This window comes from Penicillium digitatum, chromosome 1, assembly GCF_016767815.1.
Source record: "Penicillium digitatum chromosome 1, complete sequence".
Classification (NCBI taxonomy): Eukaryota; Fungi; Ascomycota; class Eurotiomycetes; order Eurotiales; family Aspergillaceae; genus Penicillium; species Penicillium digitatum.
Window position 1 is genome coordinate 5617651 of NC_089384.1, and position 27227 is coordinate 5644877.

Below are 27227 nucleotides of genomic sequence, written 5' to 3' on the forward strand. Positions count from 1 at the left end.
CTTGACAATTAAGAAGGTAAGAAGGCAAAAGGAGGCGTTGTCCAATGATTTTCTTTGCGACAGCAAATCTCCGTCTGCGTAGGCGACTATAGATAGAATAACAACTACCAAGCATAACTAGTAGTCAGAAGCATCACCCCACACATAGTATCCAGATCCCTCAGGCGAACACGAACAAGAGCAAGAGAAACAATCAGCAACTAGAATCAATTGCTCTTCTTATTACGCTGACTTCCCTGCCGACCCGGCTTACCAGCAGTCGCAGTCGACGCACCGGAAGCAGTGGCAGTAGCAGTGGCATCGGCAGACTCCTTCTCACTCTTCTTGCCAGTAGCCATGGATTCATCTTCCTGCGCGTCCTTGCGCTCCGCGTACCACTGCCCAGCCTGCAGAACCAGGATGCCAACGAGGACGAGCGCGAGAATAGTATTGCTAGCAGAGAGAACCTTGAGCGAGTCTTCGCGACCAAGGATCTGCTCGTTCTCGTCGGCGGAGGAAGCCAGCTCGGCACCGTACTGGCCGGCCGAGGCGAGGCGCAGACCCTTGACGATGTTGGCGATGTAGACTGTCACACCACACATGTAGAGGACCAGAGAGGCGCCGTCGAAGAGCATGTTTGATTCGGAGGGCTTGTAGAGCTTGGTGAGGAGGCCGGCGAGGCCGAGGAAAATTACGATGTGCAGGATTCGTGGGATGAGCGGGGGCGAGGCGTGAAGGAAGCGGAGGTGCGCTTCGAGATAGTCATAGTGCGCGGCGGGGGTCGTCACTGTGGACCACAGGATCGGGTAGTCGTATGGGAAGAGGGAGAAGATAATACCCAGGAAGAAACAAGTTGCTGGGTGGGCAGATTGGGTTAGTTTGTTACAGTCTCGTGGCCTTTTTGCCGATGGGGTCCGGGGAAGTTGGCGATGGACTTACGACAGACAATGAGGAAAGTCGCAAACGACCCGCTTTTGAAGGCCATGATGAAATTTAGAAAAGCAGAAAAGATTGTTTTGAGAGGGAAAAGAGGATGACCAGGGACAAGGCTGAAGTCCTCCAGGTGTCGCTAAGCGGGTGCCAAGCCTGTGGCCGAGAGATAAGGGACGATTGTACAAATGGACGTCCGAGTATTTGATGAGATTTGGGAGTGAATTTTTAATAAAGAAGGGTATGATACAGATTTCAACGCCATTTGCGCCGTTTCATTAATGATGCGAATAGTGGTATCTTCCAGAATATCCCATAAAATGCAAATGTACACAACAACAACAACAACAACATCATCATCATCGCTGGTATCGAGGCAACGACTCGTCTGCATGCGCCGTCCCACCGACCAGCTGGTCGTCCTCGTCAAAGACTGGCGCACTAGGCCCAGCGCTGGGTTCCTGGTTGCTGGGCTCGCCTTGGGGTGCACTCGCCTGCTCCTGGAGTCGGTGACGCTCAAGCTCTTGTTTATCGTCGGCGGATACTCGTGGCTCACTGGGCCCAGCGCTGCTCGCAACTACAGTCTGCAGGGATTCTGCAGAGCGGACGGCATGCGGACCACCGCTCGTATCTGGTGAAGGCACATGCTGGTAGTCTTGAAGATGATGATCATCTGGCAAAACCGGTGCGGTCGGGACCTCCATTGGTACTGTGGATGGCCCTGCCTCATCTTCATCGGGTGGTTGACTTGGTAAGAGAGCTTCTTCATGACGTCGTACCCGGGTTTTCTCGTCAACAGGCTCCTCAACTTCTGGAGGCGCGACCATAGGGTCCATTGGCTGGAAATGTTCAGTATATTCTTCGGGGTATTCTGCCCAATCCGTCTCCTCGGGGAATTGCCCCTCCTGTGAACCATATCCGCCATTGGAATTAGGCATTGGACTCGCCTCTGGCCACTCATCTCCATCAACAGGGTTAAGTGGAATAGTAGATGCAGGAGGCGCCGTCTGTGACATCGTCGATTCGCCAGCCGTAGATGATTTGCGTTTAGTCGCTTTCCCTCTTTGTGAATCACGCGTCCCAACCACGACTTCAAAGGCCACAGAGATCACACCTTTTTCACGGCGAATAGAGTCCGTATCTAATATGTTGCCGGCCCAGTTGGCAGTAACGCCGCTCGAATCGGCTGGATTGAGGACCTGCCCGCTGGGGGAAAATGTAGTACCACCGGAGACCATGTTGAAACGTGGGATGAAGCGATCTGGTGAAGTAATTTTGCCTCGCAAGTCCGTTACGACCTCCACATAGTACCGGAAATTGATCATGGCTCCCGGCACTCGCGTGATCGTTGGAAATGCGTCTTCAGGTATTCGGATTGAAGTCTTCACTATTGCAGTCATAGTGCTTGGATCAACGATCAATGGGGCGAATGTCTGCGACAAATCTTTGCGAAAAGTGCTGCTGGTCCGACTTGTTCCCAAAGTAAGGCCTCCAAGTCCCGTCCGTGATCGAGGATAGCAGTCTTCATACACCGGCTTTTTCCCAGCTGCTGTAGTGCCAATGGGAATTGCAGGATGAAGATCAATGCGACCTTGACGGTATAAGGTGACCATAACTCCATGCGCACTGCGCACTTGTTTACAATGGTTGATCGTAACTGTGATGGGTAGGGTATCCCCAGGAAGCACACCGGCACGCAGAATCTCGGCCTTTGCGGTGATGGTTTTATCTGAGATAGAGGTAGCACTGCGACCCTCGCTATTTTGTCCGCCCGTGCTTGCGGATGAACTGGGATCGCTGGCGATTCGAAAGCTTTGGCTGCTTTCGCTAGGCCGGCTGGAAGAGCTGACATTGCTTGGTGAAGGGCTCAGTGGTGGTCTGGTATCTACAGACGATGCCATTCCACTTATAGGAGTATCGACCGAGCCTGTGTCCGGCCCTGCGGTTGCGTCGGAATTTGTTGACTTGGCTTTTCCCCTTGGTTTTGAGCGTCTGGAGATCGGTTCCAAGGTAACTATACGAGCCCTAGGTGCAGGGAAGGGTGCAATATCGATGTTTTCTAAAAGATTGACCCGTCTTCGGCATGTGAGTGTAGGGTTCATGGTGGTCGGTCGGGTAAGGGTAGAGGTAAGTGAGTAGCCGATAGTCCCGCGTTCAAACTGCAGTTGTCCATTTGATCAGCATTTTTGAACCAAAAATAAATTTTTAATCAACAAGATCACAACAGCAAACGCACATTTATACTGCTAGGAAGCGCATAAGGAGGAAGCCCCATTTCAAAGCGAAACTTGTAGATGCCCTCCTTCAAGCGTCCATCGCCACAGAGGACAACCTCATCTTCAAACAAGGTGGCTAACCCATTGCCCAAGTATTCTGCGCCTCGTCGACCCCGCCCGGGTCCTAAGAATCCCAAGTCGGGGGTTGCTTCTCCAGCGGGAATCGCATTCTTGAATACCTTGACATAGCCGTGGAGACATACGACTATATGTGTAATACGAACGGGTCGTACAACGGTCACCACGACGGTACCTCTGATAATATCACCGGGGAAGTAGGAGCGCCATGGGTCATCCGGATCGATATAGAAGTCGGTGATGGCTCGATTCCTTTGACCGAGCGGGGAGCGAAACTTGGAGAGGAGAGAGTTGCGATTCCGACTGGCCGGCAACGTAGGTTGAGTTGGGGGGTTGGCGGACATGACACACAGCCGCTGTTCACTGCATCTATACAAAACAACGTGGCAGGTGTGAGGGGGATGGGGATGGTAAACTGCAACCGCGTCGGCTCCGATCGGACAGACACGTCGGTATAACCTTGGGGAGCGCGATATGGCGGGGAATGGTCGGACAGACCAGTAGGCAGTCGGCCTATGTCAAGAAATCCAATCAAGCGATACAACAAGTACCAATTCTTTTATCGAAGGGTCTGGCGTCCAGGATCGATGCGCTGGACACGGTCTGATTTCAAAAGTCCCACGGAATGTATCCTTGTCCACGCGCGAGAGATTCCCCGGGTCCAAATGAAGGAATTGGGATTATGATCGAGGGTCACTGCACCACATTTTTTCTTGTGACATCGAAGCGCGAAGCGGGATTTCGACGGTACCCCCGCCAGGAACTCGCAGCGTATCGGGATGCAAGGTTAGGTCGTCAGATAAGGGAGTGGATATTGCTAGGAGAAATGAAAGGCTTGTAAGGGGCCAATGAGTCAGTATCACGGGATACTGTACTGTAGTCGAGAGTCTAGAACCCGGGGGTTCGGGGGTCGGAGACCGGGTAGAGAGTGTGAAAGGCGCTGGCGATGGCGTGAGATCCGGAGAATTGTGGGACTTGAGAACGCACGAGCCAATACAAGAGGAACAGAAGGGTTTAAAGTCGTTCAAAGAGGGGGGGGAAGAGAAACAATAAGAGAGAAGGAGAGAGTCAGAGTTGGGAGTTCGCGATGTGCCTCCGAGAGGCGGAGAACGAACCGGATGGCTTTCGATTCGCGTGTCGCACGGTCAAGCTTCTCTTGGTGTCCAAGTGGCTCAGCTAGTTTTCTCCCCCCCCTTTTTTTAGGGCCGTTATGTGGATTAATCCTTCTCTTTTGAACTCGGTACGGAGTCAGGAGCAATAAATGTGTCTCATGTTTCACATAACTTCCCCAATGTTGCCATGTGCTAAGCATACCTAAGCTTTTTTTTTCCCAAATCTTTATCCTCTTAGTTCACAAAGACCCTCTCCGTCCACGTACTCGTCTCCATAACAGTCACGTAAGATACTCTCAATGATTTGTCGATCTCCACCTGCTAGTTTGCGCAAGTACGTTTCTAGGATGTAGATATCATCAGTCCACTGCAGTGCCTGCTGTCGAAACCCCGCTAATTCCTCTTGGACCTGCTTGACACCCTTGTTGCTGAGCGAGAGGGGTCCGGAGAGTTGGGCCTCTGTAGTCCGTACCCGATCGATTTCCACTTGGAGCTTGGCCTTTTTAGTCGTGAGAAATTCCCTGTCATATTCCTCATCCGTCTCCTCCGCGCGGCGTGTGGTCTCGGCGGCCAAAGCCGCCACTACATCAGCGTAAGACTTCCGGACTTTCTCCACCTCCATGGTCACTCGGCCCAACTGTTGCTCTCGTGCGTGCTTTTCGTCGCTGCTGAAACTCCAGTACCAATTTCCACTGCCAATCTTCTCCACTCGTAGTTGACCCTCGTCGGTCAAATTTTGAATGTATTCCTTGACCTGGATGCCATTGATGGATGCAACCGAGGGTAGCGTCTTCTCTAGATCTTTGAGCGTGTGACAGGTTCCAGTGGCGCGGAGATGAGTCAAAATCAAATCTTGTTTGTCGCTCTTGGTTAATTTGGGCTAGTGGTACGTCAGTATGGAGTAGACTCATTGAAATAATCCCGGTCCCCCCCCCCCCCCAGGTTAAATGTGCCAAAGCCACGTACCATCTTGCACGAACTGTCAAATGGCCTCAAAAAAGCTTATCAACCCAGCGTTTACTCATTGGACAAGTATGAGGCAGCTGGGCCATTGGGTGGAGGCGCAGTGATGAGTTCAAAGTCAGCAGTCGGGGAACTGCTTACAACATACCTGTTACGCAACCCTTGAGATACCCCTGTATGTTGTACCTCAAAGAAAATCTAGCTCATCTTCCATTTGACACTTACCTTTTCGATTCCAGGGAGTTCTTTGCGGAAATGCTTTTTCTGGTTTAACAAATGTAGTAAAATTAAAATTCACAAGACTACTAACGCTGCTTATGGCCATGGGAGAGTGAAGACAAAACTATACGCAAGACTAGATAAAGTCCGACCTAAAATGCCCTGGGAACCAAATCCAGCCAATTCCTGAAACACCCTACTTGGGTTAGACGTGTCAAGTGAGACCATGTTCTGCTGCAAAAGAAGGTCTCGCAATAAGATCTCACCCCCGATGCCAGCAATGACTAAATCCAAGCTGTTGCAGGATGCGTAGCACGTCCAAGATTGTTTTTTGGCTTGGCGAGGGCTTTCGAACCCTCCTGCCAGCCGGCTAGATATTCGCCGGTATAATCTCGGAAAATTCTCTTCCTGGAGGGATTACTCTGTGTATAGCCCAAACGAAGACCTTCGGTGCAGCGGGAGACACAGAAAGGCGCGGCAAAACTATTGTCTTACACATAAAAGTCTGACCGTTTTTTCTCTCTGCGTGCCATATAGTGGTTGCAGGGACTGGGATATGTGCCGATACCATGTGCAGCGTAGCGTGGCTGTGCCACGGCGGTACATGGGGCGACCTGATTCCCTTTCAAGTGATTCGACTGAAGCTTTGCAAGATCGTACGTAGCCTGACACAGCTACAGGCATAAAAAAAGCCTCCGAGAAAACTCGGGCGCGGAGAAATGGATGCAACCTGACACTCATCCAATCATCTTCTTTCATCAATCTCGGTGTCGAAATCGGTTGTAACAGAAACAGAACGAGCCAACTTGCGTCGTTTTGATCTTTGACGGACAGTACTGTTTGCTCGTTTTCTTCGCGCTGCTCGTGCTGCCAGTTTAGTTGTGGTGTCGCTCTCGGGTGCTGTCTTTTCATCCTCTTCCCCCGACAGCTCTTGTCCTTCAACCAGAGCTAGATCTCCGGTTTCTCCCAGTTCCTCCTTGGCCATCTCTTCGATCAGGATCCCCAGTGCAAGCAGTGCTGTCTCATCCATGGTCTGATAGTCATCCTTGCCGTTGTCTGCCGTAGCGTATTCGTAGTAGTCGGCCGCATAGGCATGTATCGTCTCAAGGAGTTCGGAGTTCGGAAGAGTTTGATCAGAGGAAAGATTCTCATGTGCGAAGTAGATTTTCTCCTCGATTGATTCTGCTGGAATGTTCTGCTTGCGATATAGAAGCTCCTCTGGACGCAAACTTCGAGCGTTTGTCGAGGCTGTATCGCGGTGTTGAGAGGCAACTGTACGGTGTGGGTGAACACCCCGGGCGTTGACTCGACCTTTTGGAAATTAAATTCCGTTCTACTTGGTATAAAACCCTCAACGAGCTCAGAAAACATACCAGCTACCGCATCAAAGACGTTGGCGCGGCGTCTTGTGTACCTCGAAGGCTTATCGTCCAGTGCATCTTGCGTCTCTTCGACTGGCTCGACAAAGCTATCTTCATCCAAGCTAGGTGACCTGGCAACAGACATACTTTTTGTTTGCCAGGAAGACCAATCAAGGTCTGGCAAATCAAACAGTGGCAGATAGTGAGCAAAGGTCGAGGTTCTCAAAGCTGCCAAGTTCGATTAATGCGCCGGTGCAACTTTAATCCGGTGGAGTATGCCGTCATCAAGTACACTCGACTTCTACATGCAAAAGCACCGGCGCTGATGAATGAATGAATTCCTATCTCCTCAACAGAGCCCTTGGGTCTGTGACTCCAAATGAATTCCATGTTGCTCAAACAACCCGGCTAGTGCACAACCTTGAGCCCGCTCCCGGCATACGGTTCTCCAGCCACAGAGCAACTGCGCCAACGGACCAGTCCGAAGACGATGTTGCACCTTTAGATCAAGAGCTAGGTGCTACGACGGAGGTATTTTCTCACAAGTCTGGCGTGAATTGTCTGGCAATGGATCAGTTTGAGGGCCGATAGTGCGTGTGCAACCACTTAGCATCCAATAGTTGTCAATCTAACATGAGGGTAGCATGATATCGGGAGGTGCGGATCCATCGATCCATCTGTGGGACCTTGAATCAAGAGGTTCAGAACTCAAACATGTTCATCAATCTTGCGCGTCCGTCAGCAAATCCTCTCACCCTGACGCGCATACACATGCGATCACCTCCCTCTCGATCTACCCGTTTGATCCCATCCCGTCAACGATCTTCTCGACGGCACACGATGGTACATTAAAACTGTCGGCGCTACAGTCACCCTCTATTACCCCCCTCCACACATTCAACCTGGATTGTACACCATATTCACACTCGTTCTCCTCTCAGCCTGGGTCAACACTGCTCGTCGCAGTAGGCACGTCTGAGCGGTCGGTCCGACTAGTAGATCTACGATCTGGATTATCGACACAAGGTTTACCGGGGCACAATGGCGCAGTCTTATCAGTAGCATGGGCACCTCACCGGCCACATCTCCTAGCCTCTGCATCGGTCGACAACCGAGTAATCATTTTCGATGTGCGTCGGGGAGGTCACAACTCTGCCATCGCTACCCTGGACATGGATGATCCAGTGGGACTAGTGGTACCAGGAACTGGATCTGCACCGGTCTCATACGAGAATCGTCCAGCCTTCTCCCGGCATGCTCGTGCACACAACGGGCCTGTGACCGGAGTGCGGTGGACCTGTAATGGCAGCCACATCGTGACAACAGGACAGGATTCCCGAATTCGAGTCTGGGACTCGGCAACAGGCGCCAATGCACTTGTTCATTTCGGCCCTCGGGTCCGTAATAGCTCCTCCTCGCATCTGGCTGAACGGGCACCCTTAATTGTGCCGAGAGGCTCCATGAATCCTGGACATGAAACACTACTGTGGCCGAATTTCAATGAACATGATGATCGTGGTGAGATATTCATGTTCGAGCTCCGCGAAGGCACATTTGTTAAGCGTCTCCGCGTCCCGGGTCTCATGGCTGGGTCGCAGAATGTCCGTGGTCGGTCAAGTGCCTTGAGCGCTGGGCGTATCAACGATCTGGTCTGGCGAGGGAATGGTGCATCGGGAGAGGGGATAGAGCTGTTCTCTGCTCACGGCGATGGAACAATCCGCACATGGGTCTCTCACGAACCGGACGGCGAACCCACTGAAACCGAGGAAGCAGCTCAGGCCGATCGCAAGCGGAAGCGAGATGTTCTCGACAAGATCTATCAAGGATTTCTCGAGCCTGGCCAGCCCAGTCTACGAATCTAAATCGATTGAATAATCATCCTCTACGCGGGAATTCGACAAGGCTTTTTCGGGATGGTATTGAATTATTTTGCATCTGACAAACGTCATTCGTAACATCATGCACCAAACAAAGTGATCTCAAGGTAAATCAGGCATCATTTTGAAAAGCCGAAAGGTCACATCAATGATTGAAAAGACCCTCTACTCCTCCTGGTAGCGCTCGATTACACTCTGGCCATACTTGGCATGCTTGAAATCGCGAGTATCGCCATGTCCAGCGTGATGATTAGGACCCATATAGGCATGCTTGGCCTCGATGCCGGCCGGCATAGAATTGCCCGTGCCGCTGATGACATCGCCGGACTCGCCCACATCCCGGGTGGAGCGTGGCAAGTCTGTTGTGTTGTCAGCGGCCGTCGCTGTGGAGGGCTTAGCGATGCCTTCGTTCTCGAAGCCCAAATTCTCGGCGCGCTGGTCTGGGCGGGGCACCGAGGGAATGGTATTCATCATACCGGCATCGTTGGGCATGGACGTGCCTTGGGCGGCCATTTCAGAGAGACTGCCGCCTTGGTGGGGGTCGTGATGAACCATTTTGGTGGAGGTGGAGGCGGTTGTTGATTGATTTGAAGTGGATTAATTTCTTGTGAAAGTTGAGATAATGAGTGATGATTGAAGAATGTGGGTTGAGCCAGCGTGCTTGGATCCAGTGAGACCACACTAAACTGGCACTCTCTTATATTCAGCTGGGGCTCTAGTCCTGTTTGACTGGTACTGATGTCACAACGTTGAGACGTTGTGTAGAGATGATGGGCAATGATATCACATGATATTGATTGGTTGTTGATATCAAGCACATAGAACACATACATTAAGAAAATTGATAGGATGCCTTCAGTTCAGGTGCAAAACCAAAATTTGTTGGATATTGAAAGTCCGTCACTTGAATTACATTCAGGTTTTGCTGTCAAAGAGCTTGAGGATTCGCAGTGGCGAAACCAAATGCCTACTTGCCATTAAAGTGTTCTGGCCACCTTGCTGGAGTCTAGATGTTCGGGATCATGAGCCGCAAATGAGGTCTGTATTAAAGTGGAGTGTTGGACTAATGTTTGATAATTCTCGATTGTGCGAGGGAAAAGGCCAAGAGTAGTGGTTTTTCTCTGGCATTTTGTAAGATTCTACAATTGCGAAGACAGAACAGCTTCGAAAGACCGTATCAAAGTCTTTGAAAAGTGAGATTACTATTTCCTTTGGGGAACATTGGGCATTCAAATTAAGACAGATGAGAAAAATCCAGAAACGTTGTGCGGAAAGAACGGGTTGGGAAAACACAAAGGTAAAGGACCACATCGACGGACAAGAAGCGAATGATGATCCAGACTCCTAGATCTGATGAGGAATCTTCTATATAATAAAAGCAAGGACGCCAATGACAGCAGCGACGACAGAGACAATTCCGCCTGACAGACGGGCGGCATCACCTTCGAACATGATTCCATGAGATGCAAATGCAGAGGCCGAAGAGGAGGGATAAATATTCTGCTCGGGGGAAACTCCAGTGGGGTTTATCTTGCCAATGCTGCTAGGACCAGCCTTCGAGAAGCCGCCAGAGGGGACAGGGGTAGCATTGGGCACATGCACAGGGATCTGGGAGTACGAGGGGCGCTGGGGAGTGAAAGGATCAGCGCCAGCGGAGGACTGCGAATAGCTGGCGAAGGGGTCTGCGCCAGTTGAAGGCTTAGCGTAGTCCGCGGAAGGATTGGCCCCAGTGGAAGGCTGAGCGTAGTCCGCGAAAGGATTGGCCCCAGTGGAAGGCTGAGCGTAGTCCGCGGAGGGATTGGCCCCAGTGGAAGGCCGAGCGTAGTCCGCAGAAGGATTGGCCCCAGTGGAGGGCTGAGCGTAGTCCGCGAAAGGATTGGCCCCAGTGGAAGGCTGAGCGTAGTCCGCGAAAGGATTGGCCCCAGTGGAGGGCTGAGCGTAGTCCGCGAAAGGATTGGCCCCAGTGGAGGGCTGAGCGTAGTCCGCAGAAGGATTGGCCCCAGTGGAAGGCTGAGCGTAGTCCGCAGAAGGATTGGCCCCAGTGGAGGGCTGAGCGTAGTCCGCGGAAGGATAGGCCCCGGTGGAAGGCTGAGCGTAGTCCCCGAAGGAATTAGTACCGGGGGAGGGTTTGGGATAATTTGCGTAGGCAGCGCTGCTTCCAGAAGACGGGGCGGCCATCGGCACATGTGTAGGGTTCAGGTTATTGGTAGTAGGAGCTCGGTACATGGGGTTCTCAGGAGAGGCGCTAGAACGAGCAGGAGCTGGGGGAGCGTAGGCGTCTGCGCCGACAAATTCGGGGTCGTGGGCGTCGCCGGGAATCAGATTGGCTTCAACGACAGGAGCCGACTGATAGACCACATGGGTCGCCTCGGCAGTTTTGTATTGGGTCTTGGTCACAGTGTGGACGACATCCTGAGTCTGCGCAGCGCATTGAGGGCCCTCGACCTGATCCTCTCCAGAGTATTCGGCTGGGCCGTCAGGGTGCACATGGGTGAAATCGCCCGTGATGGCATGGTTGTCTTCATTGTGCTCATCCACATCGTTGGTAACATCAACGTCGGTGGGAGCAGAGAAGGCGCTACCATCGTCATCACCTGACGGACCTCCAATAGCAGTGCCACCACCAATGTCAGCGTCGCGGGTAGGGGCATATGCGCGGCGACGAAACGTGATGCTTCCAGCAGCAGGACCATTGTTGTTGTTCTTCAATGATGTGATCTCGGAATCGAAGGTAGTGTGTGGCTCGTAGTGTGGCGTGTAGCTAGGACTGTAGTGTGGGTCATAGTGAGGCTCGGGGTGGTTCTCAAAATGAGGTTCGGGGTTGCTCTCGAAGTGAGGCTCGGGGTGAGGCGCGTAATGGGGCTCTGGGTGAGGCTCAAAGTGCGTCTCAGAGTGAGGCTCGAAGTGAGGCTCGGGGTGAGGCTCAAAGTGCGTCCCAGAGTGAGGCTCGAAGTGAGGCTCGGGGTGAGGCTCAACGTGAGGGCCAGGGCTGGCGGGGAATCCTCTGCGACCAAAGACAATGCTCCCAGCCGAAGGGCCGTTGTTGTTGTCTTTCAACGAAGTGATCTCAGACTCCAATTTGGTGTGCGGCTCGTAGTGAGGCTCGTAGATAGGGCTGTAGTTGGGCGCGTAGTGGGGCTCGGGGTGATTTTCAAAGTGAGGTTCGGGGTGGTTCTCAAAGTGAGGCTCCGGGTGAGGCTCGAAGTGAGGCTCAGGGTGAGGCTCAATGTGCGTCTCAGAGTGAGGCTCGAAGTGAGGCTCGGGGTGAGGCTCAAAGTGCGTCTCAGAGTGAGGCTCGAAGTGAGGCTCGGGGTGAGGCTCAACGTGAGGGCCAGGGCCGGCGGGGAATCCTCTGCGACCAAAGACAATGCTCCCAGCCGAAGGGCCATTGTTGTTGTTCTTCAACGAGGTGAGCTCGTGTTCAAATGTAGTGTGCGGCTCGTAGTGGGGCTCGTAGGTAGGGCTATAGTGAGGCGCGTAATGAGGCTCCGGGTGATTCTCAAAGTGAGGCTCGGGGTGGTTCTCGAAGTGAGGCTCAGGGTGAGGCTCGTAGTGTGGCTCGTTATGAGGCTCATAGTGCGCCTCAGTGTGAGGCTCGTAATGGGGCTCTGGGTGAGGCTCAAAGTGACCAGCGGGCGGAGCGCCGCCATGGCCAGGAGGGCCGTGATTTTCTGAACGACGGAATGGAGAAAAGGAATGGGCATGAGGATAAGGGTAGACATCCTCATGGGTCAGACCGATGGAGTGATCATCTTCGTTATGCTCGTGAACATCTGCGGAAGTCTCGATGCTGGTGGAAAGACTGAAGCTCTGTCCGCCGTCATTGCCTGAAGGACCACCAATGGCAGTTCCACCTGCGTGGGGACCAAATCGCTTCTCGTAGCCCTGGCTTGGGGCGTTGAAGCCAGCCGATGGCGAGCCAGCAGGTCCACGGTAGCCGCCACGAGGGGGTCCACCAAAGTGGGGGGGAGGGTGCACAACGACGGGAGCAGCAGGGTATATGTTCTTTTCCTTGAGATCGATGGAGTGATCATCTTGGTTCTCATCGTGGACCTCTGTGTCGAAGACACCCGTCACAGACAGCTCAAAGCTTTGGCCCTCATCGTCTCCGGAGGGGCCACCGATGGCAGTGCCACCTGGGGCACTGCGCTTTCTTTTTTCGAAAGGTCCCTCCTGTGGCCCTTGAGGGCGGCGGTGCTCAAATGGCACAGGCAGAACCGGGGGGGCAGGGTACACATCCGTGTGCTTCAGCTTGATAGAGTGGTCATCCTTGTTCCACTGGTTGACGTGCGTCTCAGTTTGGATGCTGGCGGAGTATGGACTAACGAACCCATCGTCATCATTTCCGGAAGGCCCTCCGATGGCGGTACCACCAGCCTGGGGGTGGAAGTCATGCTCCTGCTGCACCATGGGTTAGCTCAAGTCCCAAAACATTGAAAGGAATATGACATACACGTTCAGCAAACTTAGCCTGGGCAGCAACTGCCAGCAGTGCCACAGGGATTCCACCGATGAAGCCCTTCATAGCTGCGATGCTAGAGTGTTTCTACTGTAAAAAGACGAGTGGTGCTGGGCGTAGGTGTTAAAAGAGTGACTGGAAGCGTGTGCTACGGGAGGAGGAAGAAAGAATGGCTCAATGGATAGAATCTTCTGTCTTGGAACAGTGAATAGTAATTTACAAAGCTTGAGGAAATGTTCAGACCTTAATAGTTTCTTCGCGTTCATGATCGCCAGCTCAATAGGCAGGCGGGAATGTATTGCATCAACAAGGACTACACCTTGACACGAGGCCAAGCAGTGGGTAACACTGTTAGAATGTTGCCAAGAATGGAATTAACAACTCCAACAGGTGTAAAAAACGCCCCTCGATCCTGGTCGGATCGTAAACAGCTGCCCTGGAATCCCTAGAAAGGTGGTGATGTTGCATTCCGCGGGATGAGAGGGATAGATCACTACCCGGGCAGGAACGGCAGCATTCAGAGGTCAAGGAAGCCCCTTGGCTGACCCTATGTGGTAGGACATTTCGTGACAAATTTTTACAAGTTGTTCAGAAGTGATACCATTGTCATGTGCGATCCTCAAGTATGGAAGATCTTGGTACTGACCCTCAGTTGGATTGGGCTGAGCCTGAATATTTTTGTGCGCGAAAAGCATGGACCATGCATGGGATGCCCGGTAATCTCAATCAATGACCTAGATCGGAATGGCTACTCATGCATAGCACTAACTAGATCGTCCACGGCACGACAAAATGCTGCGCAGTGAAGCATGAGTCCAGTAGCATTTATGCAGGGTTTTACCCCGTACTGATAATATCTCAATATTTACTCATACTACTAGAGACGATCCTGAATCCATACTTCAATCGCTACTCTTACTCACAACTACAAGAGAGTTGTAGGTAAAGGAATGTGTCCCGTCTTCGACATTCAAATCCCACCGCCCTCACTGAAGAGGACACAGAGGAGAAACGAACTTCCTATCGAGGATCATTTATCTCCTGAGCCGATCAGTCCCGTAAGACCGAAGTCCGTAGGACCGAAGGCAACACATCGTCGTAGGGTTGTCGTAAGACAGGACAATGGTCGTGGCAGGCTCAGTTGCTTTTTTTCGATGAAAAAGAAAAAAAAACGGAAGAAGTGGTCGAAAAGTTTGCAGTCTTTTATACCACCAGTGGGGTCCGGGGGCGGATTTACAAATTTCCTCTCGGGGCTGCATTCGGTCCGACCAGGTTAACTACGTTTTGGCCTGCATTTTCAGGCTCTCACACACACCTCATCCACAATGGTATTTAGACGCGCAGGGGGGGGAAACAATAGCTTAGGATATGATACAGCAGTTCCAGGCAGCAGCATGTCTACTTCAATATCCGTGCGATCTTGACCAATCAGAAATGTGACCTAATACTGCTATGGACCAGTGAGATAACTTCCACTTAAGAATAACGATTTATCCCTCCTTCTAAACTTCATCTTTCCACCGCATCTCCAAAGAGAAAGAAGAGATAAATAGGATGACCCAACTGGAGTCAGAGGAGTTGATGATATGAATCATAACGAATCGGGGAGGGTGGGGCTGCTCGTTGCTCTGAATCAAAATTGGTTCAACAGTAACCAAAGCTTTGCACGTCCCATTAGCGTGAAATCCGAAGCTAGTGGGTGAAAGAAACTCGATGAACTCACTTATCCCCCAGCTGCCGTTCTTCCGGCGCTGGCTTTCCAACCTGCTCCTCCCACCGCTGCAGTGATGCCCAATGCAATCGCAATCATAGTCCCCACTGTCACCACAGCCACAACTGCCTTTAATGCCATCCGTTGTTTCTTACTCAAGTTCTGCAACCAGGTCAATGGTTTGTTCTCTTCCTCCCACAACTTCGATCTTCGAGGACTATCGGTTCGGAAGCTCGCGTATGGGCCCAGACTTTCCAAGTCTCTTAGATGGCTGCTCCGATTGGCATTCTTCGTTTCGAAGGTGAGTTGTTCGTACGAGATAGTTGGACTTGAATGAGGATAGAAAGGCGAGCATGGCTTTGCCCCGATCCATGGATCAAACTCCTGGCTGTGAGCCCCAGGCGAAGATGTAATAGAACACCTTGGGGGCGCGACCGTGGACGTTGGGATTTTCTCGCCGTTGGATTTGATCGATTCAGCCACCTGAGCCCCAATCACCCCGAGTCCGTGTAAACTCATAGCGACGTGCCGATGTAACTGGAAGGGAGGGTAGGGAGTTCCCAGATCAAAAGATCTTGGAGAGTGACCTCTTGAGACTTTTTCGCTTGGACTTGGATCGTTGCACAGGGCGTGGCTCTTTGACCTTTGGTGCTGGTGCTATGATTGCCTCAACGGGAATGGTGACTGTTGAGACACCACCGTACATAAACAATGCCGTATCAACCTGGAATGCGCTCCAAGTCCAGGCGGACCGCGGTAGTTTCATCACTCGAATTGATCACAGTTATAAATATAGTTATATCAAAATAGTGGAGGGGCTAACGTGTGCCGGTCAAACTAATCGTTTGATATCAAAAAATGGAATGAGTGGTGGTTTCCTCTCGAAGCGCACCCGGGCGGTTTTGGGGCAACTTCGCAGCAACAACAGAGTCTGGATTTTCTGAAAAAGGGGTCCTATGTTGTTAGGACATTCAGAAACACACGGTAGTGAAACTCAGTATTTCTCCAGGGATGCAAGGCCTTCATTGGCTCAAGGGCTGTCCTTCACCCCTAGATTGGGACATTGTGCCCCCCTGAGCATTCTCACGCCCTTTCCAATTTAACTGATCTTCTTCTCCTGCAGCAAAAGCAACCCTAGTATTGGTAGACCTTTGCTTGGACTGCATTCTTATCGGTCGATCTTATGCTCCCCTGTTCCACGTCCCTTCTCCAGAGAGTCTCAGCATGTAACCCTGTCTCCCACTTTAGTAGGTAGATTTTACCCTCGCACATGAAGACAATCTGTTGTGCGGTACGGAGTACGGAGTAAATCTCGGTATAGTAGCTCATGGGACGACAGGGGTATGTTTGAAATCGGGGTTTCTCAACAATTCCATCTGAACATAGTCCACAGGTCGTAGGTCGTATGTAGGTCACATGTCGAAAATGAAGAGTCGGTTGCAAGCTGCACGACATTGCACGACATTGCACAATCCACGCTGGCAAAGCTTACTCCAGTAGAGACGGTAGCACCAACCATAGCGATTGATGATCACGATCTAGTTTTCTAAACTCTAGGCGAGATTGTGTCGTATAGTTGAGTCGATGTACTTGCACGCGACTACAGGATATCTGGAAGCTAAAAATTGGTTGGAACACAGCTGATTTGATTACCTAGCTAAATATATGTTCTTGACGGAAATATAGAAATTACACGTTGGGGTTCTTTTGCATAAGTGCTTCTCCGTGATAGTACGTTCGTTGTAGCCAAATTATCGAACCCAGAATGATATATCTTGACGTAGTTCTTTGCACAAATATCGACCAAAATTCGTCGACAAAACACATCTGTAGCCAACATAAATGCGTCTCAAGATCATCTGAGACTTGGGGGAAGTAGTACCTGTATACATAGATCCATTCATTGGTTCAACCTGGGAATCTCGAATTGCCTTTCGACAGCGCTCGAATCCTCAAGAATATATATTCCACCATCATCATTCTGGACCATGTGAACAGATAATGGAAAGCTACATAGATCGACCGGTTGATCTTCCAATTCGAATTTACTCTGCCTGCTACATTTAACCATGGGATTTCACACACCAAGCAAATGTTCGAAGTAACACCAGCGACGTATACCTCACTGATCAAGCTAGCCAGTGCCTGATAGCGACCTCAGGATGCAACTTAGCTTTGCCCTTAATTTACTACTAAGCCATTCCTACCATAAATGTTGGACTGCGTTGTTTTTCTTATAGCGTCCCAAGTCTCTAGAACTAGACTATCCTCAACCTTAGGATTATCGCGACATGGAAATTAGTCCACTAGGGTGGTTCCCCGAGTCAACTTAAAAAGAAAATCGAATGATTTCAACACAGTAAAATCATCTCAGTCCACAGTAAAGTAGCACAATTTGTTCTCACTATTCATAGGGAGGAATTACAATACGGAGCTGTTGGCGGGGAGTACCATGAGATGCGATGTTCATCCTGAAAGAATGAGGTAACTAACATAAAAATGTGTGTGCACTGAAAGAAATGATCCATATCAATAACTGGTATACACTATGAAGGAAGGGACAAGGGCGAAGTTTACGGGAAGATGGCAAAAGATCGTTACCCCTGGATCCGGTTTGGTAAAGGCCAAACAAGACCACGAGAACCCCCAATACAGACGATAGAAGTTGAAGATTGCCGAATTCAAATATATAAATAACAATAACAGCAAATTAGTTCAGTAATAATATAGATCATCGTATGCTCTAAATCTGTTAAGGATGGTGCCTTGGGCCAAATAGGACCCCTCTTTCCACACTCTCTCCTGCTGTCAATTACCCCATCAATTGCCTTCACCCTAGAGTTCTCATCTCGTCAATGTTTGACATTTGTCTCGATTTTCTGAGTGGGCATTTTTTTGCCCTTTCGATAGGATGAATCCTCAAGTGCAATGGAGCTCGCCTCCGTCATGGGTATGGCAATTCTATTCAAATCAGTTTCCAATCACAACAGTGCAACTCATAGAGCGACTCACCGCAGGTACTTCAAGGGTTGTCGAAGGAGCATCGGTATTTGTTGCACTCGGAGTTGGCTGACTAGTCGCAGCCTCGGATGTGGTTTGATCAGCGTGAGACTCCTCGTGATCATGCTCATGTTGGACACCTGGACAGCCAGTTCCCGGCACAGCGATATCGAAAGCATATACCTCCAGTGCAAAATACTGAAGGGTCTCCGAGTCATGCGTTGACAGCGTCGCATTTGTCTTTGCCTGGTCGATAACCTCTTCATATCCGTCTGCAAAATGGTCGATCCATTTCTGTCCAAATGCAGGAACATGATACAAGCGGTGCAGGAGATCAGCGGCCCAGAACGTGTTGGTCTCAGATTCCGAGACTGTATATCCAAGACCGCACATGGTGGAGAGAGAACGACGAGTTTCGTAGCTCAGGTCACAGATGACTGTCTCACCCGTAGCATTTTCGCCTCGCCAGTGTCCGGCCCAGCCTATTTGGTTGAGAAAGTTGGCATAATATCTCTCACATAGGGAAATGAACGTTACCTTCATTGGCACAATTTCCATCCGGGTTGTCACATCGAAACAAAATGTCGTTCTTGTCCCCGTTGACGACGACGTCAAACGCACCGAGGGCTTCCATGGTTGGTCGGTCACCGAAGTACTTCCTGTAGATCTCACTCTCATTCTTCCATCTCAAGATATGATCCTGAGCATGCGAAGCGAGAGTAATGGTCTCATTGAGACCCTGCTCGATCTGGCGACGCTGGGTTGCATTGCAGCTTGAATGGATAGGAAATTGATTCACAGCGCCGGCATTCCAAGGTTGGGCATGAGAGAAGGGTTGAGATTTATTGCCTTCCGAGCTCTCGGGGGTGGGAAGAGCAGCAGCAATTGCTGCAGAGAGAATGAGGTTGAACAGAAGCATTTTGGGGATGACCGAGGCAGATTGCTTGATTGCTTGAGAACTACGAAAGCAAATTGACAACCGCGGTAGGAGCAGCTTTATATCGTTTCGACGAGGTTTTCAAGGCTTCTACACACGGTGATTTTAGTTTTTCTCAGCCGTTTGCCAAGTGTGGCTCTTGTTGTGCTCATCTTCGCGGCATCTGCGGATAATCCAATCCATGCAAAGACCCAGGAGAGAAAGCGGGATGTTTTCTCCATCTTTCTCGGTCTAGGGATCATACAACTTGCGAAGAGGGGACCTTGAGAGCGTCTTCCATCAACTCTCTCGCGAAAAAATTTTCGTCTCCAGCAATCAGCGCGGAAAATCTCAAATTTATGCCAAGACAAAGGCTCGGCGGAGGGTCGCCAAGGTGCTTGGGCGGGAGTACCTTGGGAGCACAAGAATTTGTGTAGGCGATATTCTCCGGAGAACATCTGAATTGAAAGTTCAGGCCTGCTCTTGGCGAAAGGGTGGAAAGGTCTTCCGCTTGGCAATGAGAACCTTGGGGGTGAGACGCCTATGTATGATTCTTCCTCTATATACCCAGCGGCCTTTTAGAGAGCACTGCTCCCAGTATCTAGTAGTTGAAAACTCCTCCCTTGTGGCATTTTTATTGCATCAACCCTAATTCCAAAAATCAATCACATCTTTTTCATTTGCGAAAGGGGAGAGCACCAGCCTCATCATGCTCATCTTCACATCTTTCCTTCTATCACTGAGCATTGCCAGGGTACATGCAGCCACGGCAACAACATCAGCACAGACATCGTCGATAACCGGTTGTCATACTCATGGCTCCAGCATTTACTGTATTGATGGAGAAGGCCACGAAGTTTTAGTTTCGGCCACATCCACCCCGACAACCGGAGTACCAGCACAATACACTGGGTGTCACTCTCACGGAAGCCAGTCGTAAGTCCGCAGGTACGCATCTTTGTGACAATAGGCTTACCTACCAAATTTGAAGATATTGCATTGACGAAGATGGAAACGATGTCCTAATTCAAGGAGAAGAAACGGAAGCCGAGACCGAGGACAGTCACGGTGAACATGACCATGAGGAAGCCTCCAGCGAAGCCAAACAAAACTGTCACTTTCATGCTGGCGTCGAGTAAGCTGACCAGTTTCCTTTCTCTAACATGGTGCGTTATTGACTTTGGCCATTCTAGACACTGCGTGGGTGAAGGTCAATCAGAGGGACACAATGCTCCGTCTTGTGGTCTCAAAGCCAGAGACTACGACATCCCCCTGAGAATTGGCACATTGTTCGTTGTCCTTGTCACCAGTTCCATCGGTGTCTTTGCCCCTATTCTCCTGATGAAACTTCCATTTGCTTCTATTAATGAGGTGGTCGCGACCGTCATCAAACAATTCGGAACTGGCATCATCATCGCCACGGGTTTCATCCATGTAAGTAAGCAATCTCCGCCCTGAAGATATACACCCCTTGCTGACTTCTTTCCCAAGCTATACACACATGCAAGCCTCATGTTTACCAACGAGTGTTTGGGAGAACTCGAGTACGAAGCGACTACCTCCGCGGTAGTCGTGGCGGGCATCTTCATTGCTTTCTTGCTGGAGTACATTAGCCACAGGATTGTTGTTGCTCGCAACAGCAAGAATCACTCCGCAGAAACTATCCCGTCCGAGTTCGATTCTCAACAAACACAACGGAAGGGGCAGAGTGACCACTCTTCGGACCAACAGCAACAGCCCACGGTGGCTGGTCTTGGGCACAGCCACGGCTCATTTGATCTTGCCGGACCCGACGGCAAATTTGCGGTCATGGTCATGGAGGCAGGTATACTCTTCCACAGTATCTTGATCGGCCTCACCCTTGTCGTTGCTGGGGACTCATTTTACAAGACGCTGCTGGTGGTGATTGTGTTCCATCAATTCTTTGAAGGGTTAGCACTCGGCGCTCGTATTGCAATCCTACCGGGGGCTATATTCCCTTCGAAGGCGTCTATGGCGGCGGCATTTTCCCTGATCACCCCCATTGGCATGGCTATTGGGCTTGGTGTACTTCACACCTTCAATGGTAACTCAAGGAGCACTTTGATCGCACTAGGAACATTGGACGCGCTATCTGCTGGTATTCTGGTGTGGGTTGGTGTTGTTGATATGTGGGCGCGTGACTGGGTCATTGAAGGAGGTGAAATGTTGGATGCAAAGCCAAGAAAAGTTTTCACCGGTGGCATTTCCTTGGTCAGTGGGCTGGTGTTGATGGGAGTACTAGGAAAATGGGCCTGATCATGAGAGCGTCATGGCCACCTGTCTCCTTTCAAGGATGTATTTCATCCATACATAGTAACGCGATCCTGAAGACTGAGACTTCGGATATTGTAAGCAGCTCACGAGGCCTTTTCACTCTCGATGCTCCGTGTTCAATCTGAATTCCAGGTTGCCACTTCGCGGGCGTTTATCGACAGGGTCGAGTGACGCGTAGAAGTGTTCTCTTCTGATATGCAGTAGATTCATCAGAAGGTTAAAGAGAGAGAGATACCGATTATATAAGAAATTGACTGTGAGCTCAGAAAAGCTACACTCGATTATTTCCATCTCGCGCACACTGTTAAATCAACGATGACAGTTACCGAAATGCTTGCGATTCAAACTGCTAATAATCAAGCCATGCACGTTACTCAAGATCCCTGTACATCTGCGTTAATGAACGGTATCAGTGTTGGAGAATTCATCACAGCCTAACTCCTTGGACTTGGGGTTGCGAATCATGCAATATAACTGGGTGTACGTCAGTCATTTAAGAGGAAACATCCCAGCCAAGAGAGGCATACCTTGCAGACGTCCCCTCCATCCACGCATTCAATCTCCTGGACCAATTCAAAGCCCATTCTTTCATAGATACCCACGTTTGGATATCCCTTGGAGCTCTCCAGGTAGCACGGTACATTCTCCCGATCGGCCTTCTCCAGGACATTCTCCATGAGCTGCTTTCCCACTCCCATCCCACGCGCCTCTGAATCAACACAGACGACATTGCAAAAATAGTACCCGCGGGGATCCTGCCAGATGGCTTCGTGCGCAGTTTGCTGCACTTGCTTCCAAATCCAATACCGGTGCACATTCAGCCCACCACGACCACGGAAGCGGATATTGTTCATTAGTTGGCGGAAGGAAAGAAGCCAGTCCTGTGCCCACACAGACCATGTCTGTGTCATGGAAGGTGCCTGTGGCGAGTACCACCAGGCAACACCGACCACAGTGCCGGCTGGTAGGCGGACGTCGTCATCGCGCTTGCTTTCATTTGCGGCGCGAGTGATCTTGGCGACTGAAATGGGGCAGCTGCAGTTGATTCCATATTGGAGATGCGCGGCGAGGGAAGCTGCGTTGCGTTGGATGTTAAACTGCCCGACCCTGTTATTACTTGATTCGATATCCACTTCGTTTTGTTTCCCCTTTTCTTTTTCGCAAGTCTTTCTCCAGGCCACAATGAAATCGTCGGAGATCCTTCTTGCGGGGGAAAAAAAAAATCATTCATACCTTTGATGGATCATCAAATGCCCAGCGAAAATAGGGATCGTTGGCGAACGCTTTCTGCACACAGTCTACAGCCCCAGATATGTCGGTCTGAGTCAGCGGGACGATTTCGATTGACATTGTTCCTTGTTTTTGGCTTGTGACTACGTTTTCTTTTTTTTGGGAACAGCGACAACTGTTTTAGCGAACGGGTTTAGACGTCCGGGGTACTTTTTCTACTGGCTCTGCGGATAGCTTGACACAGAGATATAGTATAAGAATGCCAATGAAGCCGTTGGGGACAGTGAGAGATAAAGACAACCGCCATCTAAGAAGAATTGAAGTGGTGATGGTCCACACGTAGATGCAGGAGAAAGGGAAGCGAAATCGTTGTTGATGGCAGAGGTGTCCGCAATCGAGGAAATATGTTGTAGAGAAAGTCACTCTGGGCTACGGAACGGAGCTCATATCGCTTGATGATCGGGGGCCACTTGATTGTCCTGCTTATCTCACCCTCTTCCAATGTTCCAGCGTGTCACTAGCCTTTCTGGGAAGCTCCACCCGGAACACGCAGAGTGCAACCAGAGGGTCTCTCCAGACCGCCGTGGGGCAGAAACCGCAGCGAGACGAGTTTTAAGACAGATCACATGGCTGGATCGTTCTAGCATGCACAGAGTACACCATGGGTATGTTTGAATACCTCAAATCATGAAAATTGTCGATCTCACACCGGAACGCGGGGGATGAGCTCGGATTGGATGAGATTCACATCCAAAAGCGAATCCCAATTAGGCAGGTCGTTGCGTCATTGGCTCCAGTGATTGTGGGGCGTAGAACTGGTAAGAGATCACTTTTAAAGTCACGTAGTCAGTTGATCTGATTGTGATTTAAAAATGTCGTAGGGTGTAGTTAATTGTAGTTGATTTGATTCCTCCAGTATCAGGCACCGTTTCGAGCAATCATATTGTCTACAGCCCCGACGGAAAATGAGTCCGAATCTTGGCGATCATAAACTGGGTAAACCCCCAGGGAAGATTGGAGCAGAGATGCCTCCACCAGACGAGAGAGATACAGGTCTACAATGATGCCGGTACCATCCAGGGTATACTAGAACTTGGCATCACCTAGTTTGAAAAAGCAAAATGGGTCCTGAGGGGGCCACTGAGAAAGTGATACAGAATAGGTTTGAACCACAGTCAAGTTTTCTATTGATCGACTCAGCAGATCAGTCATATCTATCAACTCTTCGGGAGAAGACAATGAATATATGAACCAGAGTCTTCACACGCACAGGTTTTTGTACCTGCCTGGTAGTTCATTCTTTGTTTGACATATGATCACCCCATGCCCTACCCTTTGTACTTTCTCTTTATTGATCGAGTCCATCTATTTGACGTACGCATAAAATATGATGAAAGTGCTAAAGGAGAGTATTCTCAGCAAGAGGTCTATGCAGAGGTTGTGGAATTAAAGTTACAACGGTTTTGTGAGCTGTGCCCAGTCTTCTAATATTCCGACTCCTATGTAACTGTGAACCCGTCTATCAATTCCCACCCTCAAAGCAAAAACCTACAACTACAAGCCCCTACCATGGACCACTTTCTCTCGAAGAGGAGATAACTAGGGTCTTTATGAGTAGGCCGAAGGTGAATGGTTTCATTCTTGACGAAACATAACCACCTAGGCAGGAGTCTTCCGAAATAGCACAAAGGTTCCGAAATTCCTTTTCTTCCCTTTATCAAATTGATCAACCAGGAAGTCGAATCAGCGCCAATTCTACTCCATATAAAAGGCATAAATAACTCTCCCACCCCCCGACCACCTTCCCAAATATTCATGCAAACATTACCCGCAAGCAATCACAGCTAACGCACCGAATTCGGCACCAGTGGGCAATTCAGTCATCTGCAACTCTTTCGTGTAGGACTCGTCATCAGACTATACTTCCCACACTGCACCCAGCTTCTCTGTCACCGGTCTGAGATTCGCGTACGATGCCTCGTCATGATCTTGAGCACGTCCTAGCCGATGATCCCTACAACGAGCGGCGTATTTTCGTTCTGTCATGTGTGCACGATGCAATCTACTATCTACGCCATGGACCGCATCGTCGCAACGATGTCATTTCCACCTTACAGGAGGAGATTCTGGGCGAAATCGGTCTCGCGATCTCAAGTGCGGTTGTGGAACGTGACCCCCAGTTTGAGCGGTTGTGCCGTAATCTTGAGCTCGTTGTGCCAATCTCGATCAGGATTCTCAGAAAGCATACCGACCGGGAGAGTGATGAAGACGTTGCCGATGATCTCATCAGCTGCATCCCTACCGCTCTACAACAACCGACTCAATGGGACCCAGATGTCGAAGAGATTTCTGTCGAGGAGGAGTTTGAGCGGAAAAATCAACTTCGACGTCGCCACCGTCATAGATAGGCTTGGTCTTCTAGGGAGGCGGGAATCAAGTATGGGAGCTCTAGGCCTGACAGGGGTTTGATGGATGTTCGGTTCGAGTCCATTTGCTGCTGCTTCTGTGTTCCAATTTGTGTTTTGATTTTGGGAAGACAAGTCAATGATATAGAATTCTTTTCTTGTTGCTCAAAGAGCCCAACTGATTTCTTCCAAGGTACCGTCTATCATCGTTCAATAAAAGCGCTGGTCACATGTACTTTATGGCGAGCGTGCTCCATCAACTAGATGCATTCGAGGGAGTGGGTCGTAAACTATCACAAGCAACTAATCATAAGCTTCAAGTCTTCAAATGCCTACCGGTCTCTTCGAGTTGGCGATCTGGTGGCGAAAGTTTGCTTAGGGACACCTGCGTTATTGGAAGAAGATACAAATCCCAAGGCCATGGGCAAGTTGGCCAATTCATCAAACGCCAACAACATCATATTACTACCAAGATATATTAAACAACTTAAACGATCAGAAACACTATCAAAGCTGACAATAATCAAACCGATCTAACGTTAATTAAGGAAACAACCAGCCAATATCTCAGTCAACTCTCCCCAATTTAGCCAAGCAATCTAAACGCGATTCCGTCCACGATGAAAGCGAGGCAGGAAAGCGGGCGCAGGCTCTGTGGCAGTCTCAGTCACAACGCGAGTGATGTTCACTGCGCTAGTCGTGGCATTCGAGACGACGGTCGTATTAGTGAAGAGGGCTGTCGCTGTCGTGTTGCTAAATATCTGTCGGCGAACAACATCCGGGTTTATGACTGCTCGTGGAGTCACACGCGACCCCCCTGGCGTCCCAGGGGACACATTTACAGATGTTGTGGGCAAAGTAACGAGGGTAGCCGGTGGGGTGGGTGAACCTGTGGTGCTTGTACGTTCCCTGGTGGTGGTTGGTATGAGAGGCGTCGATGTTCGGGTCTGAGTCTGAGTCTGAGTCAGGGTGTTGGTGGTGGTTCTGGTGGATGGGCCTGTTGGGCTGCCAGTTGGGGTTCCAGTCGGGGTTCTAGTCGGGGGTCCAGTCGGGGGTCCAGTCGGGGGGCCAGTTGGGGGGCCAGTTGGGGGGCCAGTCGGGGGGCCTGTTGGGGGGCCTGTTGGGGGGCCAGTCGGGGGGCCTGTTGGGGGGCCTGTTGGGGGGCCTGCTGGGGGTCCAGTTGAAGACACTCCTCCAGTAACTCCACTAGGACCTTCAATGGGGCAAGGACAGCCCGTTGATCCAGTGCCTAAGCCTGGACCAGATGTAACAGTGACGGTAGTGGTGCTGACTATAGCGACAGGACAAGTGACCGTCACCGGGACCACCGTCGTCTCCTTGGATGTGGAAGGAGTGGGGCAAGCTGTTGGTCCAACAGTGGTAGGAGTGGGGCAAGCCGTTGGTCCAACGGTTTCGGTGATGACGCTGGGAGCTGGGCAAGTGGGCACACCACCGCCGCCAGTGGGAGAAGTATGAGTGGTGCTTGTCTGCTCACTAGTAGTGGGAGTAGGTATGGTTGCTACTTCGGGGGAGGACGGATGAGAGGTTCCAGTGGTTGGAGGAGCAGGTCCGGTTGTTGTGGTAGCACCGCCAGTCGGGGAAGTTCCAATGCCACCAGTGGGAACGCCGCCAGTTGGGGTAGCAGTTGTACCTTCTCCAGGAACGCCAGGGACGCCAGGGATAGTAGTGCCACCCCCTCCACCGGGAACGCCAGGGACAGTAGTGCCGCCTCCTCCGCCAGGGACTGTAGTGCTGCCGCCGCCGCCTCCACCAGGGACACCAGGGATTGTAGTGCCGCCCCCTCCGCCGGGAACTCCAGGGACTGTAGTACCGCCGCCGCCGCCTCCTCCTCCTCCACCACCACCAGGGACACCAGGGACTGTAGTACCGCCGCCACCTCCTCCTCCTCCTCCTCCACCACCACCACCAGGGACACCAGGGACTGTAGTGCCGTCTCCTCCGCCGGGAACTGCAGTGGTCTCAGGCTTTGGGCCATGTGTCGTAGCTAACTCCTCGGTCAATACAGAAAGCAGCGAGCTCTCAAGTCCAGGATGATTGTGACGCCCCTGCAAGCCAAAGTCACGCTCTTCTCGACGACGATCTTCAAGGCCGGGCTGCTCTTGCGGCATATCTGGGACAGCCATGACACTCTGCAGGAGAGTCGAGCAGGCCAGCAGAACCAAGCATCTTTTTGGAAACATGATTTGGTCCAGCGCAAGTTTATGCAGGGCGACAACGCAAACGTGGCCGGTATAGGGAGAACTGAGGCCAATGCAAGTTTGCCGGCAGTTCTGGGTATTGATCGAATTGATGATAGAATCCAATTCTACCTTCAAGAATCCTTGGATAGCAGGAGCAAGATTAGCAACGAAGAAATTGCTCACCAGATGAGTTGAAGAAGATTGAAAGGAAAGCA

The 27227-nt window shown here is 50.8% G+C and overlaps 12 protein-coding genes across 12 annotated transcripts; 3 read left to right on the forward strand and 9 right to left on the reverse strand.

Moving 5' to 3' along the window:
* Positions 1–206: 206 nt before the first annotated feature.
* Pdw03_4270 (Secretory component protein shr3, putative) lies at positions 207–964 on the reverse strand (the record flags this gene model as incomplete). The annotated part of the gene is made up of 2 exons (XM_014675843.1): positions 207–835; positions 919–964. 2 exons carry the CDS (start codon positions 962–964, stop codon positions 207–209), a joined length of 675 nt encoding a protein of 224 aa, XP_014531329.1.
* Positions 965–1268: 304 nt separating this feature from the next.
* On the reverse strand, positions 1269–3607 carry Pdw03_4271 (PH response protein PalF; the record flags this gene model as incomplete). The annotated part of the gene is made up of 2 exons (XM_014675842.1): positions 1269–3068; positions 3146–3607. 2 exons carry the CDS (start codon positions 3605–3607, stop codon positions 1269–1271), a joined length of 2262 nt encoding a protein of 753 aa, XP_014531328.1.
* Positions 3608–4601: 994 nt separating this feature from the next.
* On the reverse strand, positions 4602–5344 carry Pdw03_4272 (GAJ protein, putative; the record flags this gene model as incomplete). The annotated part of the gene is made up of 2 exons (XM_014675841.1): positions 4602–5255; positions 5342–5344. 2 exons carry the CDS (start codon positions 5342–5344, stop codon positions 4602–4604), a joined length of 657 nt encoding a protein of 218 aa, XP_014531327.1.
* A 958-nt stretch (positions 5345–6302) lies between these two features.
* Positions 6303–7063, reverse strand: Pdw03_4273 (UAF complex subunit Rrn10; the record flags this gene model as incomplete). Its single annotated transcript, XM_014675840.1, has 2 exons — positions 6303–6868; positions 6931–7063. 2 exons carry the CDS (start codon positions 7061–7063, stop codon positions 6303–6305), a joined length of 699 nt encoding a protein of 232 aa, XP_014531326.1.
* Positions 7064–7251: 188 nt separating this feature from the next.
* Positions 7252–8780, forward strand: Pdw03_4274 (WD repeat protein; the record flags this gene model as incomplete). Its single annotated transcript, XM_014675839.1, has 2 exons — positions 7252–7508; positions 7562–8780. The coding sequence occupies 2 exons, from the start codon at positions 7252–7254 to the stop codon at positions 8778–8780; spliced, it is 1476 nt and encodes a 491-aa protein (XP_014531325.1).
* Positions 8781–8960: 180 nt separating this feature from the next.
* Positions 8961–9350, reverse strand: Pdw03_4275 (NAD(P)-binding protein; the record flags this gene model as incomplete). Its single annotated transcript, XM_014675838.1, has 1 exon — positions 8961–9350. The coding sequence occupies one exon, from the start codon at positions 9348–9350 to the stop codon at positions 8961–8963; it is 390 nt and encodes a 129-aa protein (XP_014531324.1).
* An 810-nt stretch (positions 9351–10160) lies between these two features.
* On the reverse strand, positions 10161–13320 carry Pdw03_4276 (Enamelin; the record flags this gene model as incomplete). Its single annotated transcript, XM_014675837.2, has 2 exons — positions 10161–13196; positions 13249–13320. 2 exons carry the CDS (start codon positions 13318–13320, stop codon positions 10161–10163), a joined length of 3108 nt encoding a protein of 1035 aa, XP_014531323.2.
* Positions 13321–17884: 4564 nt separating this feature from the next.
* Pdw03_4277 (Antigen 1) lies at positions 17885–18884 on the reverse strand (the record flags this gene model as incomplete). The annotated part of the gene is made up of 3 exons (XM_014675835.2): positions 17885–17926; positions 17978–18447; positions 18503–18884. 3 exons carry the CDS (start codon positions 18882–18884, stop codon positions 17885–17887), a joined length of 894 nt encoding a protein of 297 aa, XP_014531321.2.
* A 706-nt stretch (positions 18885–19590) lies between these two features.
* Positions 19591–21158, forward strand: Pdw03_4278 (Zinc/iron permease; the record flags this gene model as incomplete). The annotated part of the gene is made up of 4 exons (XM_066100701.1): positions 19591–19817; positions 19873–20016; positions 20075–20315; positions 20373–21158. The coding sequence occupies 4 exons, from the start codon at positions 19591–19593 to the stop codon at positions 21156–21158; spliced, it is 1398 nt and encodes a 465-aa protein (XP_065956101.1).
* A 414-nt stretch (positions 21159–21572) lies between these two features.
* On the reverse strand, positions 21573–22526 carry Pdw03_4279 (Acetyltransferase, GNAT family; the record flags this gene model as incomplete). The annotated part of the gene is made up of 3 exons (XM_014675833.1): positions 21573–21650; positions 21704–22273; positions 22410–22526. The coding sequence occupies 3 exons, from the start codon at positions 22524–22526 to the stop codon at positions 21573–21575; spliced, it is 765 nt and encodes a 254-aa protein (XP_014531319.1).
* A 1853-nt stretch (positions 22527–24379) lies between these two features.
* On the forward strand, positions 24380–24814 carry Pdw03_4280 (uncharacterized protein; the record flags this gene model as incomplete). The annotated part of the gene is made up of 1 exon (XM_014675832.1): positions 24380–24814. One exon carries the CDS (start codon positions 24380–24382, stop codon positions 24812–24814), a length of 435 nt encoding a protein of 144 aa, XP_014531318.1.
* A 596-nt stretch (positions 24815–25410) lies between these two features.
* Pdw03_4281 (Major facilitator superfamily domain, general substrate transporter) lies at positions 25411–26955 on the reverse strand (the record flags this gene model as incomplete). The annotated part of the gene is made up of 1 exon (XM_066100702.1): positions 25411–26955. The coding sequence occupies one exon, from the start codon at positions 26953–26955 to the stop codon at positions 25411–25413; it is 1545 nt and encodes a 514-aa protein (XP_065956102.1).
* Positions 26956–27227: the final 272 nt, after the last annotated feature.